We start from the raw sequence: 12,230 nt of genomic DNA, 5'->3' as shown, positions 1-12,230 counted from the left end.
GTGCACAGCAGAAAGGCCTTGACTTCACGTACTTACCTGCAAAAATGGTCCAGGTTTCAGATTTGGTGCTCTTTTCAACAAATTTCCCCAACATCCGTGACTCTTCCACATATCCTAGACTAAGCATTGACCCTAAAGCTCTCTCAGGATCCACTTAGCAGCTATAACAACTTTCCACCAGCCTGTTGAAGGATATTCAGTGCTGTCACATCCAACCATTAAAAGTAAACCTCTTCCCACATCCTTGTCTTCTGATTCCCATGTGGGACCTAAACCTGGTACTGAAAGCATTGATTAGGCCTTTCAAACCTATGGCCACCTGTTCGCTGATGTACCTTTTCATGAAAACGGCCTTCCTGATAGCGATTACCTTGACCACGAGAATAGGAGAGAGAGCTGTTCTGATGGCACATCCCCCCCCCCCAAACAAGGTATTCTTCCGGTATACGCTTAGGCCTCATCCAAAATTCATCTCGAAGGTGACCTCCCTGTTTCATGAATCAATTAATTCACCTTTCAATCTTTTACCTTAATATTGCATACCTTGAATGTCAGAAGAGCCCTGGCCTTCTACCTGGACAGTACTAAGGCCTTCAGGAAGTCCCATAAGCTTTTCCTCTCCATTGCAGAAAGATCCAAGGGTTCCGCAATATCAGCCCAAAGGCTTTCCAAGTCGGTCTTGACTTGCATCAGTGTTCCAAGTTCACAATATGATCCCTCCAGACTCTGTTCGGATACACTACACAAGGTCAGTTTCTTCACTGTCGCCTTCAAGAATGTCCCTATCTTGGAGATTTGTAGCGCAGTGACATGGGCATCGGCCCATACTTTCACAGAACACTATGCGATGACTGTGAACTCTGCTGCTGAAGCCATCTTTGGCTCCATAGTACTGCCAAGTGTAACTGACCCAACTCCGAAATCCCAGCTCTCCAGAAGGGGTATTGCTTAGGAGTCACCTACAGTGCAGCACCCACAGGGACACTACTCGAAGAAGTTGTTACTCCCCGTGTGCAGAAATGATGGTTCTTTAAGATGTGTCCTGCTATGGGTGCTCCACCACCTATCCTCCTCCCCTCTACTTTGGCGTTCTTGTCAGTGACTCTGCAGTAGAGAAGGAACTGAGGGTGGGGGGTTAGCCCACGTGCACTTACTACCCTCCTGGCGCAGCACAAGGAGAGACCGCGCATGTGTGGACCTAAAGGAAACTGCTACTGAAGTTCTCTGATCAGTAGCGCAGGGACACAAGCACATCTACAGAGGAGCACCCATAGGGATACACATCTTGAAGAACCATCATTACTGCACAAAGTGAGTAAATTCTTCTTGCTACCGATGAAAACAGTGTTTTTGGTAGCAGTTACTTTTGTGAGGATGGCATCAGAGCTTCAAGCATTACCAGCAGATCCTCCCTTCACAATATTCCACCAAGGCAAAGTCTATCTCAGGCTGCACCTTAAGTTTATACCAAAGGTTGTTTGGCATTCCACCTCAAACCAACCAAACTTCTGGTTTTTGTTTTTGAAGCCTCACTCTAATAAAACGGAAGAGAGGCTTCATACCTTGGATGTCCAGAGAGCTTTATTCTTTTACCTACACATACAAAGTCGTTCAAGTAATCTCCTAGACTTTTTGTATCCTGTGCTGAAAGGATTAAAGGCAACCTCTTACAGTTCAATATATATCCCACTGGATTTCTGACTATATCTAGCTAAGGCCTCTTGTCCTATGAGGATAACAGCCTTTTCTACTAGGGTTCATTCCACTTGATCAGCCTTTTTGAACAACATACCTATAGTGGACATTTGCAAAGCAGCAACATGGTCATCTGCACTTTCTTTCTCCAGACACTACACTTTTACTTACACTTCCTGAGCTGATGTGAACTTTGGCAAGATGATGCAGCAGGCTCTCTTCAAATAATTAAAGTCCCACAATCCTCAAGGTAACTTTTGCTGAGTCGCTTACAGTGGAATGTGTATGTGCACAACTATTCAGAGGAGAAAAAATGGTTACATACCTGTACAGTTAACTATTATTCTTGGAATGTATATGTGCATAATATATTTCAATGTCCCTTCTGCTTTCCTGTTACTTTGAGTCTTTGTTGGATGTTCATTCCTCCAGCAAGGAATGGAGAGGGAGGCAGAGCCACAACCATTTTATGCCCTCAGCTATGCACAAGTGTGGGAAGGGGCACATGTGCCACCGACCAGTATGGTTGGCAAAAGTCTACAACTTGAATGCATAAGGCACACATATACCTACAGTGGAATATGTACGGTATATGTTCACTACACATCTCAAAGAACAATAGTTATTGTACAGGTAAATAATTTTTTAATTATTATTTTAATAGTTTTAACAGTGTGAATTACAAAACCAAGTAAAGATCTTAATAGTTAGCATCCACATCTCAATGCTTTGGAGTCAAGGACATATTCAGCATGATATAGAAAACTTGTGGCAGAACAGGGAACAGAACCCATTCTCCTCGGTCCCAGTCAGGGTCTCATAGCATCTTATCATGTAATTAAAGACTGTGTTGTTCATCTGTGTTTCTCACAGTGCTTTGCTGAGGTGGCTGTTCAAGAGTTGCTCCGTTTTTTACAGAGAGAATAACCAAATACATAAATTTGGCTTAATCTAATTGAGAGACAATGTGACTGAATTAGTGAGATTTGCATATGCCATAGCAGAGATTTGGGTCCTGTTCCCAGCTCTGTCAGAAATTCTCTCTCAGAAATGATCACGAGCAACCTCTCAGATCATCAATTAACTCATCTAACCTCTTACGGTAATGGCCTAAGTGAATATGGGCTGTGACGGACACAATTGTTAACAATGATCACTGGAAGGGGGAGACTCAAAATCATCATGTCCTGGGTTCCCAGTCAAGTACATCTTCACCTAAGCCAAGAAGTATTTTGTCTGTGTCTTGTCTTGAGCTCTGGCTTTGTGCATTTCATATGTAGGAGAAGAAAGAAAAAAGAAACCAAAAACAAAAGGGTTATATTAGAAAGTGTTAGGGTACCTGAACTATACGTGTTGTTAGTTGTGCTGGGTTAATTTTTTCAGATTAATAGTTTGACAAAAAATAAAATAAATAAAAATAAAAAAAACCCAAAACCACAACAATTTGGTTGACTCGAAACTTTTCAAAAATTTTATGTGAATTTGCTAAATAATTCCAACCAAAAATATTTTGGTGGTGGTAACTGTGGTTAATTCCTTATAATATTTAGCCCTGTGGTTAGGACATTCATTAGAGATGTGGGAAACTCAGGTTCAATTCCCCACTCTGCCTGATGTGGAGAAGAGATTTGAAAATACTCTCCTACCTCTCAGGAGAGTACCCTTATCATAGCATTATAGAATATTTTGCAGTGGTCTCTCTTAGTCTTTCTTGTGGAAGTTCCACTTTTTATTGGAGCACAGATGTGAATTTGGGTCTCCCACATCCTAGGTGAGTGCCCTAGCCACCAGGCTACAGAGTCATTCATTTGCACTGTCTTTCTGATCCAATTACTGTTCATTGCCATTATGAATGACTATGAACTGACATTATGAATGACATTGACTGCTATACCATAGACTGATATCACCACTACCTCTTCCTGCTACTTTGTGAATCTAGCCCTTTAAAAATGCCTGAAATAGAACATTCCACCAAAAGCAGGGTTTTTTTCCAATTTTTCAAAAACATTTAGCAATTTTTCAGATTCAGTTTATTTAGGACTGATTTTTTCTGATTGCCAGCAAACCAAAAGAAAAAAAAGTAGGTTATTCACCCTGTGCCAGTTCCTATTGCTCCACCTATTATGAAAGTGTCCTCTGAATAAACAAACAGTAGGAAAAGTAACCTCAGAATTATAAAGAGTGTTTTTCAATATGACATGAAAAGCACTACAAAGAAAGAAGAATTACAACAGCCCCATGATTATAGTGAAATCACTGTAGGTGTCGTCCCTGTAGTTTGTCAACAATTTAAATCTTTTGTATCAGTTCTATACCCTATTCTGATTAGACTAAATATTGATGTGCTTTCCAATGAAACTGTTAATAGACAGAACTAGGATATCAAAATAGCTTCTTGACCTAATGAAATACATTAAAGATTGCTTGGACCACTGGAAGCACTTCACAGCTACTTCTATATGGTATATTATAGAATCTTAATATCTTAGATTGACTCAGTTATATAATGTGTGTTCTCACTGGAGCTACACCTAGAATTACAGCACATAAACATATAAGAAAAATATGTCTGGCTATGGAAGAAACTCTGCATTGCATTGTTACAGCTATAAAATAGACTGAATTGTGATTAATCTGTTATTTGCTCAGATTTACTTGTCTAGTATCCCAGGTTAGGCTAGGTACAGTCTAATATGAAAAATGCTCCAGAATATTGGCTGGAAATGTCATTTTCATAAGCACATCTACTAGAAGAATTCTCCCATCCTCAGCTATTGTCCGGATATATGGTCTAAAATGCAAAAAATAAAATTGCTGACAGTTCTATACCTACTTCACTTGAGCACACTAAATTCAGAATTCCCCATAGTTTATCAGAATTAAGCTTTCAATTATTGGGAAATTCTAGGCATCAGACATTTCGTTGATTTAAAAGAGAAAAAAATGTTTAGATAGGAAACATTTTGGATCCACATAACTCCTTTTCTACAATAGGCTCCATGGCATTATAGTTAAGACAGATACTCTGCTTGGGCCTTTCTCAGCCCGAGAACAACTCTTCATACAAAGTAGAAAAGGAAAGGCCTTTCATCTTCTCTTTGCTCAATCCTACTAAGGTCTCTATGGGACAAAAATCTTCATTTATGTGACTGGATAGTATAAGTTTTTGGCAGAATACTAGCAAACAGTACACTGTATACAATATAACATCTTGTATTTTTCAGTTTTGTAAAACAAGTTGGGATATAGATCATATGAAAGATTATATAAAAATGTATGTATTGTGGCAAATTGCCGGTACTGTTATGCTGGGTCTCACGCTTTCTCTTCTTTGGGGAAGGTTCAGGGCGCCATTGCTTGCCTCTGAACCAGTATTTTTAATTACCCCACTAGTGTCCTTGAGGAGTAGAGTGGAGAGGGAGGGACCTGGGCCCACCCTCTTCTCCAGGTCCCAACCCAGGGGCCCTGAGGTTAGTGGTGAACCACTTGAATTCCTTCCCCTGGGCTACTTCCCTCTCCTGCCCTTCAGCTTGTGGAGGGGCTTCTTGCCTTCCTTCTACACAAGTCCCGTGCCCCTTACCTAGGGTTTTTGGACTTCTCAGCCCACCGCAGCACTCTTCCAAACTTTCCTTTTGTCTCTCTTCAAAACTGTTCTCTGCTTCAACTCCTTCAAACCACTCTCTGCTCCAACCAAACCTTCCTGCTCCAACCCCCACACTGTCTGACTGAAGCAGGGGGGTTTATATCATGTGACTGACTGCTGGTGCTCTAATTGGCTTCAGGTGCTCTAGTTAATCTATAGCAAACCTTCCTCCCCTTGCAGGGAATAAGGCTCCCTGCTAATGTTCTCCTGCTGCCCTCTGGCCATGCTGTATCACAGTATGTATCTATGTAATTATAAAGTTTGTTATCCTTATCCTGGTACGACTTACATGATTAGTCCAAGGAAAAAACATATTAATGATTTGGAAACACATTAAAATGTTATACCAAAAGTAGTGCATATCATATAAACTACACCTAATGAAAATGATGATTCAGCTACCAGCCAAAAACACTGTGGTAATATTGATGATATTCATTAAATGAGAAGAGCTGAAGAAGAGCTTTGTGAAGCTTGAAAGTTTGTCTCTTTCATCAACAAAAACTGGTCCAATAGAAGATATTACCTCACCACCTTGTCTCTCTGATATCCTGGAACCAACATGGCTACAACACTGGAATATATCAGTAATGGCAGACTTTCCATGAAAAGACATTCATGAAGCTAGTACTGTTGTGCAAACATCCATGCAGGCTTTACTGCACATTTTGACCAGAGAAGTTGGTGCAATTATTGATATAGTCATTTCTGAAGGTAGTATGTAATAAGTTTAATTGAGAAAGCCTTTTCCTGGCAGCCTCTAAAGCCTCAGTAAGGTGAGATGAAATGGTCCCACCTAGAAATTAAATTGGTTCAACTAACCTTCAACCTGAAAGTTGCATTTAATACTTTATTAGCACAACAGAACCTCTTTATAATCTTATCAAAGCTGTTTACAGAATGTCTTGCTTTAGAACAGCTTCCTGCATTGTTTTTTCTTCCAGCTTCTCTTTACAAATAAATACATTAAATAAAATGCTTTCTAATATTTTTCCCTAAAACCTACAATGTTGAAAAAAAAGAAAAGTTTTGCATCAAATACTGTTAGTATGAATTTACCTAATTTCAAATCAATGCTCACAGTGAAAAACATTTGTGTTACACATTGGAAAGAAACAAGGCTGGTCAGAAGGGACTGGTTGAGCATTCTCATGGTAGCATTGTGTCATGTCCATTTACGGAAAGGTGGGAGATGACCTCATGTGGCCTCCTGCCCCCATATCCCTGCTGCCTTTGGAAAAGGCTGCTTGCAGTTGCCACCATCCTATTTCTATAGGAAAGAGAAGAAAGACCACCAGTGACCTGTCTCCAAAGAGCTCTGCTTTCAGCAGAGCCTCTTGGCGTTGTGAGTTTTGTTGCATTTTGTATCTCCTTTCAGAGATTTTCTATCCAGAAAGTTCAAGAGGTATATTTTGTAAAGTAATGTAAGAAGTTACTTTTTATTTTTGTTTAAAAAATTTTCAGGCAAGTTTCTACCCTTATCCAGTATAACAGTGCTATACAAATTGCAAGAATTTTACCTAACAAGATTACTCTTTTACTATTCTTCACTTAATCTTGACAATTATGTTGATTTCAAATCATTAAAGACCAAAGGATGAATTGTTCTCACATCTGAAGCCAGTAAAGTTACTCTGGATTTTCACCAGTGTCAATGATAGCGGAATTTAGCCCCATATGGTTTTATCACAGGAAACCCATTTTCTTTTCCATGTTTTGAGTAATGATTTTCCCTGTAGATTTTCTGTATCCGTTCCCCACTGTTATTATTTATTACTCAGTCAATTAAATTTCATTAATAATGTTGCATAAATATACATATGCATTTTAGCTAAATTATTGATTTTGTTGGTTTATTAGTTGTCTCTGAGGCAGAAGTTATATTAAAAGATCTGGAACAAATTCTCAGGCATGTTGCAGACCCTTTAAAAACAACTTGTGGGTTGTATGGAAATGGAGAGGGAAAAGATTCAGGAGAAAAGGTATGAATTATACATGGTATTGCTAACTACTTACTGGAAACATTTTTAATTTTAGTGGAATTTATGATAGTGCTTAAGAAAGACACTTTTAAATATGTTTTAATGACTATATAACATACTTCTGAAAACAATGTATACTGCCCACTTTTTGAATGCTTTATATTTAATCATAATAATGATATAAAATAAAATTGTTTAAAGATCATATTTAATACAAACCAGTTTCACTGTATCCTATATTTAAAACACAAGATATTTGAAATTAATATTCATGGTTGAAATCCCAGTCTCAGGGAGATGCATCCACTGATATCCCCATTATTAATTATACCGCAGATGTCTGCATGAGGGCAGACAAGTAGATCTCACTTGAAATACTCGTATACCTATATTTCAAATTTGGGTGTAGTATATCTAGCTAGGAGATGGCCTCTAGAGATCCACACTCTCCCTGCACATGGTCCAGGATCACCAAACAGCTAATCTTGTATCTGCAACACACTTAATAAGTTACCTTCTTTATTCAAGGGCCCATTTAGCTAATGTTTACTTTATTTCCCCTCTATTTAAGTGTAAAAAAAAAAGCACCTAATCAGATCGTCTTTAAGTGATTGTCCACATCTATTCCATTATTGGTACACATACACACCATGTGTGCGAGAGTGCAATCTTTTAAAATAGCACTGTCTTTCAGGGCCATGTCTGTACTCTCTGGTGCTCCATATCTGAGGTCATAAAGGTGAGGTGACAGCAAGTGACCTTCAGTTCCTTCTTACTGCCTAGGGCTACAAGATGGAACACGTTCAGTGTCTGTGTCTATGCGCAATGTGCAACTGATTTTCTATGGTTAGTTCTTAATTAATGCTCTAGCTATAGTTGGTATAGTTTAAGCCCACTGGCAAAAAAGAAAAGGAAAAGGAAAAAAAAACCCTCTTCAAATTAAGGATATGCTTAACTTGCCCCAGACCTTGCCCCAGACATAGTGAAGTCAAAGTCCCCTAGATTCAAAACCTATCTCTCTTGGGAGGCAGCTGTTCCTATTATGGACACCCTAACTGCCTCTTCTGCCTTAGGGAAGTACCTATATCATGCAAGTTTCTATATGCTGCTTCTTTCCCAAAAGAATCTTGGGATTTCCCAAGGGAATCCCACCTGAAGCTTTTCCTCTTAGAGAAGTACATGATGGCCTTGTTGTGTCCTGAAGGAGAGACCATCTTACTGGATCACACCAGCTCTGTGAGTTCTCCAGTAAGTCAAGTGTCTACCCCAGGCACTAGAGGTCATTTGGCACTGAGGAAGTCCCACTCCTCTATTGTGGAGTCAACCAGAGCTTCCCTACCCTCCTTCACTCAACACTGAAGAGAGAGGGTGCTTCCTGGTGACCACAGATCTCCCTCTCTGGGTCCGAGCAGATTTACCTTAGGAGGCAGTTCAAGGCCCAGATTGGATACTGCTGACACTTCGACACTGAAGGGTCACCAGATTATTTTAGTGCAGCTTGGAGAAACTACTTGTGTGCCTGGTACTGACAAACAAGAATTGAAGCATCTGACACTAAAACAATTGGAACTGAAATTTTAAATGGCAGAGCTTCCCATGCTAGCACTGAAGCTCATTGCACTAAAGAATCCAGTGTAACCTAAGCTGTCAGTCCTGGTACCACGCCTCTGGCACCTACGATGGAGCACCTAGCACTTCACTTTATGGTACTAACCTCACATCTCAGGCTGGAGGGAACACTACCTTCTCTTGTTGTGGTACCCATAACATTTGTAGTACTAGAATACCTAATGGTATCGGACTAATCAGAGTCACCATTTCTGGCCTCCTGGAAGAAACTACTCATTGATCCCAGCCCTGATACTGATACAAAAATTTCTGGGACCCTCATGAACTCTTGAAAGATAATCTCTGCCAATGAAAGATTTATATCCCTTCTCCTCCACTTCAGTAGGGCAAATGAGGCAGAGCATGGTAATTGCCCCATTGTCATGAAGCAATTCACTGATGGGACTATTGTATCAGCCCTCAAGTCACACACCAATGGCTCTATAACTCCCAGACCTTGAAAATAAACAGATCAGCAGACAATACTCAATCACAAATAATCCATCAAGAATTCTGTTCTACAAGACATCTTCTACAAATGGGGATGTCCAAGAACAGACCTGTTTGCTTCAGACCAGAACAAGAAGTGTTAGAGATTCTGCTCCAGAATGGCATCCAGTCCAGGCTCTCTGTCAGATGACTTCCTGACTTCATGGACTCTGGGACTCATGTATGCCTACCATCCCATTCCTTTGATATTGAAGGTCCCGAGGAGGCTCAGATAGGACACAGCCCTGGTGAGGATGATAGCACCAGCATGGCCCAAGTAATTTTAGTATTTGGGCCTGATGACCTTGTCAATACAGCTTCCAGTCATGGTTCTGAGGCACCTGGGCATCCTAATGCAGACGAAGGGCCAAATCCTGCACCTGGACCCTACACTCCTCCATCTCACAGCCTAGATGCTGGCTGATAACCACAGACAGATCCTGCTCCACTGCAATCCAGAATTTCTAAGTTTGCACTAGAAAAGACTCAACAAGGATGATGTGAATAAATGGAAAAGGTTCTCTATTTAGGTGACACAAAATCATTGACCATCTTGGAAGGCTGCAGCAGCCTCCATTCTCGATTACTTGCTAGCCCATAAGCATTCAGATCTCTCCATCAGGTCCACAAGACCATATCTGGCAGATGTCATTCTCCTGCTGAAAGCTACACAAACTTGTCGCACACAACAATGGCCAGGTTTCTCATTCACGTCTTCCCATCAGTCAGGGACTCTGCCCCCTGAGACCCCCCTTATGGTAGGACCACCGTATACGGTATTACACAAGGACAAAGGGACATAAAGACCTCATTTGAATTTTTTATCTATGACTTTAAACTCAACTTACCAGTGTTGGAGAAAAACAGTTTTTACTTTTAGGTTGGGTGCAGCAAGTTAGATACCTTATTTTTTCTAGCAATTGCATGGAGGGAGAGAGCTAAACAGGTCTCTCACTAGGTAAACAATTACAGCAAGCATTTATACCTTTGTTACATACAATAATGAGCAACAGCTGCGTTTGTTTATACATAGGTCATCCTGATATCTTATTTTTCTCACCTGTATTTAGACTATAGTCTATATTCCATGCTTATTGAACACAAGGCCGCAACAACTTTTCACACAGTTCTTTCCCACTTGCCTCTCACAATCCTTGCTTCTACAAATCTCGCATTATTAGGGTTACAGCTAGCCTGATTCTTGTTTACATAAGGAGACTGCGTGGACTTGAAATCCCCTTCATGTTTAAATCCCTGTTAGTTTTTTTTTTTTACTTCCACACCCCCCTTTTTTGTGCTTTTAGCACAACAAACATTTTTAAACCTTTATTTGCATTAAGCCTTGGATTTAGATTTTGCAGTAAAAGCTTTAACCTTAGGGGTTTTGATTGGATGCAATGACAATACATGATTAGCATGGACATGAAAGGTATTACTATTATTACTTTTTTTACAACAACAATAATATAATTTTAAACTAAACAACAGCAATAAAAGCAGTAACATTTTTATGGTAATAATATGATAGGGTTGTTGTACAGTTTTAGTTACAAATCACAATACATTATATTTAGTACATAAAGTAGACACATTGTAAGCTGTATGAAAGGCATTTTTTTTAACTTGATATATATTTTGAAGCATATGAATTTGCCCTTGTAATTTAGAGATTTTTTTCAACCTTTGGTAATAGTGAAAGCAAATTTTGAAACCAATTAAGCACTAAAGTATTTTAATTAAAAGGTATTTGAAACCTAAGGGCTGATTGTAGGATTTTATATGCAGGCCAGTAAATAATATGATTGTCTGCAGCAGTAGTATGATTAAAATGTGTATTTTGCAACGTGGTGGCTTTAACATACACACAGCTATTATTAGCTTGAAAAAGCAGGTGTTTTCTTAGGGTAGTTTTTTGTTTTATACCTTTTTAACAAACTTTGTTAAACATTGTGACAACTTTTTTTTGCTTTAATTTTTTTACACACTAAAGCTGCGGGGGTGTTAATGGCCAAAATGTTTACTGATTTTTTATTTTAATTTAAATATTAAGTGTTATTTTAGGAGCACTAACAACAAATTGGCTAGGCATTATTAGATGGTTTAATTTTAGATATTACGGTGAATAATTTAGTTTTACATGCATTTTTTTATGGCCGCACCCCTTTTACTGGCCCATATGCTTTGAAGGAGCACTGCGAGTACTTGCATATTTATTTTGAAAATTTTTAAGTATATTTTTATGGCCACAAATTAGATGGCATTTTTGAGGTATTTGTAAGGCCTTATGCTTGAGATTACTTTGAATGGCCATTAGCTGGTTATTCAGGAAATTTTGAATTTCTGAACATGCCAGATGTTACTGCAATGCCTTTTTAGCCTTAATGATATTTAATACCATTTTTGTTAGTAACTTTTGGGTTATTGAACTAAGGGCAGAATAACATGTAATTTACCAACTTTAGCTTGCTCCTGGATTAGCTGTGCTTTAGTAATAATACCAGTGGCCTTTTTTAGTTGTCCTAATTTTTTATTGTGTTGTTGGCCCTTAAGAATATTTTAAATTGCTGCTGCACTATTTTCACCATTTTATAAATGTTTAGCTAATTTTTTTAGAGGAGATTTGTGCCCTTTGCTAGCCAAATAACAGCTTTTTTGGAGCAATTTGGATATATGGAAGTGATTTAAAAACTAGATAGGGGCAGGGTAAATTTTACAGTTTTTAATGGGGGCATTAATTATTGTTATTTAGTACATGGGGGGATAGCATTATATTACATTTATTATTTTAAATATTTTTAGGTACTTTTGAG

At 38.9% G+C, this 12,230-nt stretch overlaps 1 protein-coding gene across 10 annotated transcripts in view; it reads left to right on the top strand.

Annotated features, from left to right (window-relative positions):
- The window catches only part of ZCWPW2 (zinc finger CW-type and PWWP domain containing 2), a 178,171-nt gene that overhangs the window by 102,957 nt on the left and 62,984 nt on the right, over window positions 1-12,230 (top strand). For all 10 annotated transcript variants that reach the window (XM_045008027.1, XM_045008019.1, XM_045008024.1 and 7 more), the window contains one exon: window positions 7,202-7,323. In XM_045008027.1, coding sequence (XP_044863962.1) covers window positions 7,202-7,323 — 122 coding nt within the window. The remainder of the gene's footprint in view (window positions 1-7,201; window positions 7,324-12,230) is intronic.

The sequence above is a fragment of the Mauremys mutica genome, chromosome 2 (genome assembly GCF_020497125.1).
Source record: "Mauremys mutica isolate MM-2020 ecotype Southern chromosome 2, ASM2049712v1, whole genome shotgun sequence".
NCBI classification, from domain to species: Eukaryota; Metazoa; Chordata; order Testudines; family Geoemydidae; genus Mauremys; species Mauremys mutica.
Note: the sequence above shows the minus strand (reverse complement) of the source record. Positions and strands in the feature narration are given on the sequence as shown.